Source organism: Piliocolobus tephrosceles, unplaced genomic scaffold (genome assembly GCF_002776525.5).
Source record: "Piliocolobus tephrosceles isolate RC106 unplaced genomic scaffold, ASM277652v3 unscaffolded_15367, whole genome shotgun sequence".
NCBI lineage: Eukaryota > Metazoa > Chordata > Mammalia > Primates > Cercopithecidae > Piliocolobus > Piliocolobus tephrosceles.
In genome coordinates, this window is record NW_022296940.1 from 1,727 (window position 1) to 4,937 (window position 3,211).

General features: G+C 65.1%; 1 protein-coding gene across 1 annotated transcript; it reads left to right on the forward strand.

Moving 5' to 3' along the window:
- Positions 1-268: 268 nt before the first annotated feature.
- On the forward strand, positions 269-2,957 carry IRF2BPL (interferon regulatory factor 2 binding protein like). Its single transcript, XM_023184645.2, has one exon. The coding sequence runs from the start codon at positions 434-436 to the stop codon at positions 2,810-2,812; it is 2,379 nt and encodes a 792-aa protein (XP_023040413.1). The 5' UTR covers positions 269-433; the 3' UTR covers positions 2,813-2,957.
- Positions 2,958-3,211: the final 254 nt, after the last annotated feature.

Below are 3,211 nucleotides of genomic sequence, written 5' to 3' on the forward strand. Positions count from 1 at the left end.
CCCCGGGGAGAGGAAGAGACAGCCCCTTTCGAGCTTCCACGCACAATCCACTCCGGGGAGGGGGCCAAGAGGCAACGGCGGCCAGCACCGGGCACCCTCGCCCCCTCCCCTCGGGCCGGGAGCTTCCAGCCCAAGTCTGCAGCACCAGGAAGAAGGCGCCTGAGCTCCCCTCGCGACAAGACAACTGCAGTAGGAGGTGGGGGCGAAGAGCGGGCTGAACCCGTCCGCTGCCCGGGCGGTGGAGCCCCCACGGCGAGGCGCTGCGCCGGCGGTGGAGACTCGCGTTCCCTCCAGCCCCTGGGGCAGAACTTTCTCGCCCCCCCTCCTCCCTCCCCCGCAGTCGGACTCCCTCCCCAGCCGGCCAGTCCTCCCGGAGGAGAAGGCGTCGCGGAGACAGCCCGGGCGGGGGCCTACCTTCCCCAGGGCCGGCATCATGTCGGCGGCGCAGGTGTCCTCGTCCCGGAGACAATCTTGCTACCTGTGCGACCTGCCCCGCATGCCTTGGGCCATGATCTGGGACTTCTCGGAACCCGTATGCCGCGGTTGCGTCAACTACGAGGGCGCCGATCGCATCGAGTTCGTGATCGAGACCGCGCGCCAGCTGAAGCGGGCGCACGGCTGCTTCCAGGACGGCCGCTCCCCTGGGCCGCCGCCGCCCGTCGGGGTCAAGACAGTGGCCCTGTCGGCTAAGGAAGCGGCGGCGGCGGCAGCAGCAGCAGCGGCCGCGGCCGCCGCGCAACAGCAGCAGCAGCAACAGCAGCAACAGCAGCAGCAGCAACAGCAGCAGCAGCAGCAGCAACAGCTCAACCACGTTGATGGTTCCAGCAAGCCTGCGGTGTTGGCGGCCCCGTCTGGCCTGGAGCGCTACGGCCTGAGCGCGGCAGCTGCCGCCGCCGCCGCTGCCGCCGCCGCGGTGGAACAGCGCAGCCGCTTCGAATACCCGCCACCGCCGGTGAGCCTGGGAAGCAGCAGCCACTCCACGCGGCTGCCCAACGGCCTGGGGGGCCCAAACGGCTTCCCCAAACCAACACCGGAGGAGGGACCCCCAGAGCTGAACCGCCAGAGCCCCAACTCGTCTTCAGCGGCGGCGTCGGTGGCGTCTCGGCGTGGGACGCACGGTGGGCTGGTGACGGGGCTGCCCAACCCGGGGGGTAGCGGAGGTCCCCAGCTTACTGTGCCCCCCAACCTGCTGCCGCAGACGCTGCTTAACGGCCCGGCCAGCGCCGCGGTACTTCCCCCACCCCCTCCCCATGCTCTGGGCAGCCGTGGGCCCCCAACGCCTGCTCCCCCAGGGGCTCCTGGGGGCCCCGCTTGTCTCGGGGGTACCCCAGGTGTATCGGCCACGTCGTCCTCCGCGTCGTCTTCGACCTCTTCGTCGGTGGCAGAGGTGGGCGTGGGTGCTGGTGGCAAGAGGCCCGGCTCGGTGTCGAGCACAGACCAGGAGCGCGAGTTGAAGGAGAAGCAGCGCAACGCCGAGGCCCTGGCCGAGCTGAGCGAGAGCCTGCGCAACCGCGCCGAGGAGTGGGCCAACAAGCCCAAGATGGTCCGCGACACGCTGCTCACGCTGGCTGGCTGCACGCCCTACGAGGTTCGCTTCAAGAAGGACCATTCGCTCTTGGGCCGCGTTTTCGCCTTCGACGCGGTCTCCAAGCCCGGCATGGACTACGAATTGAAGCTGTTCATTGAGTACCCCACGGGCTCGGGCAACGTGTACTCCAGTGCGTCTGGTGTGGCCAAGCAGATGTACCAGGACTGCATGAAGGACTTCGGCCGGGGCCTATCCTCGGGTTTCAAGTACCTAGAGTACGAAAAGAAGCACGGCTCCGGGGACTGGCGCCTGCTTGGGGACCTGCTCCCCGAGGCCGTGCGCTTCTTCAAGGAGGGCGTGCCCGGCGCTGACATGCTGCCCCAACCCTACCTGGACGCCAGCTGTCCCATGCTGCCCACGGCGCTGGTGAGTCTGAGCCGCGCCCCCAGCGCACCCCCGGGGACCGGGGCCCTGCCGCCCGCGGCGCCCTCGGGCCGGGGCGCAGCCGCCAGCCTGCGCAAAAGGAAGGCCTCTCCGGAGCCCCCGGACTCAGCCGAGGGCGCGCTGAAGCTGGGCGAGGAGCAGCAGAGGCAACAGTGGATGGCGAACCAGAGCGAGGCGCTGAAGCTCACCATGTCCGCCGGGGGCTTCGCGGCGCCGGGACACGCGGCAGGGGGTCCGCCTCCGCCGCCCCCACCTCTGGGACCCCATTCTAACCGGACCACCCCACCTGAGTCAGCCCCCCAGAACGGTCCGTCCCCCATGGCCGCCCTCATGTCGGTGGCAGATACTCTGGGCACAGCGCACTCGCCCAAGGATGGCAGTTCCGTGCACTCTACCACTGCGTCCGCGCGGCGCAACAGCAGCAGCCCAGTCTCGCCGGCCTCCGTGCCGGGGCAGCGCCGCTTGGCATCACGTAATGGGGACCTGAATTTACAGGTGGCGCCCCCGCCACCTAGCGCCCACCCGGGCATGGACCAAGTGCACCCCCAAAACATTCCGGATTCCCCCATGGCCAACAGCGGACCTCTGTGCTGCACCATTTGCCACGAACGTTTGGAGGACACGCATTTCGTTCAGTGCCCGTCCGTCCCCAGCCACAAATTTTGCTTCCCTTGCTCTAGAGAGAGTATCAAGGCCCAGGGGGCCACCGGCGAGGTGTATTGCCCCAGCGGTGAGAAATGCCCCCTAGTCGGGTCGAATGTACCTTGGGCCTTCATGCAGGGCGAAATCGCGACTATCTTAGCTGGGGATGTTAAAGTGAAAAAGGAAAGAGACCCTTGAACCACTGGGTAGCCACCTCCTTTGCCCTAGACCAGCTTCTCTCCAATCCTGAGGGCCCCTCCCCCAACCCACCTCGACCCTCCCTTCCCTCACCCCCAAGGTGTAGAATTGTGAATATAACAAAACTGCAAAAAGTTAGTCTTATGTATAGACATTATTTTCGTCGTATGTTTCTATATTTTGAAACAGGTATGTAACTTCTTCATTTGAAGGATAAGCTGGTTTGTGTTAAGCAGTATAATATTGGTTGGGTCATTTGCATCATATTCGTTAGCATTTATTTGGTGGCAGAATGTTTGCCTAGGTACAGAATTAATAGCCCTTAGCAACGACTGCTGCTGGTGTGTATTTTTGTAAATGTTATGCACTCTCTGAAAGGAAACACACACACAAAAGAAA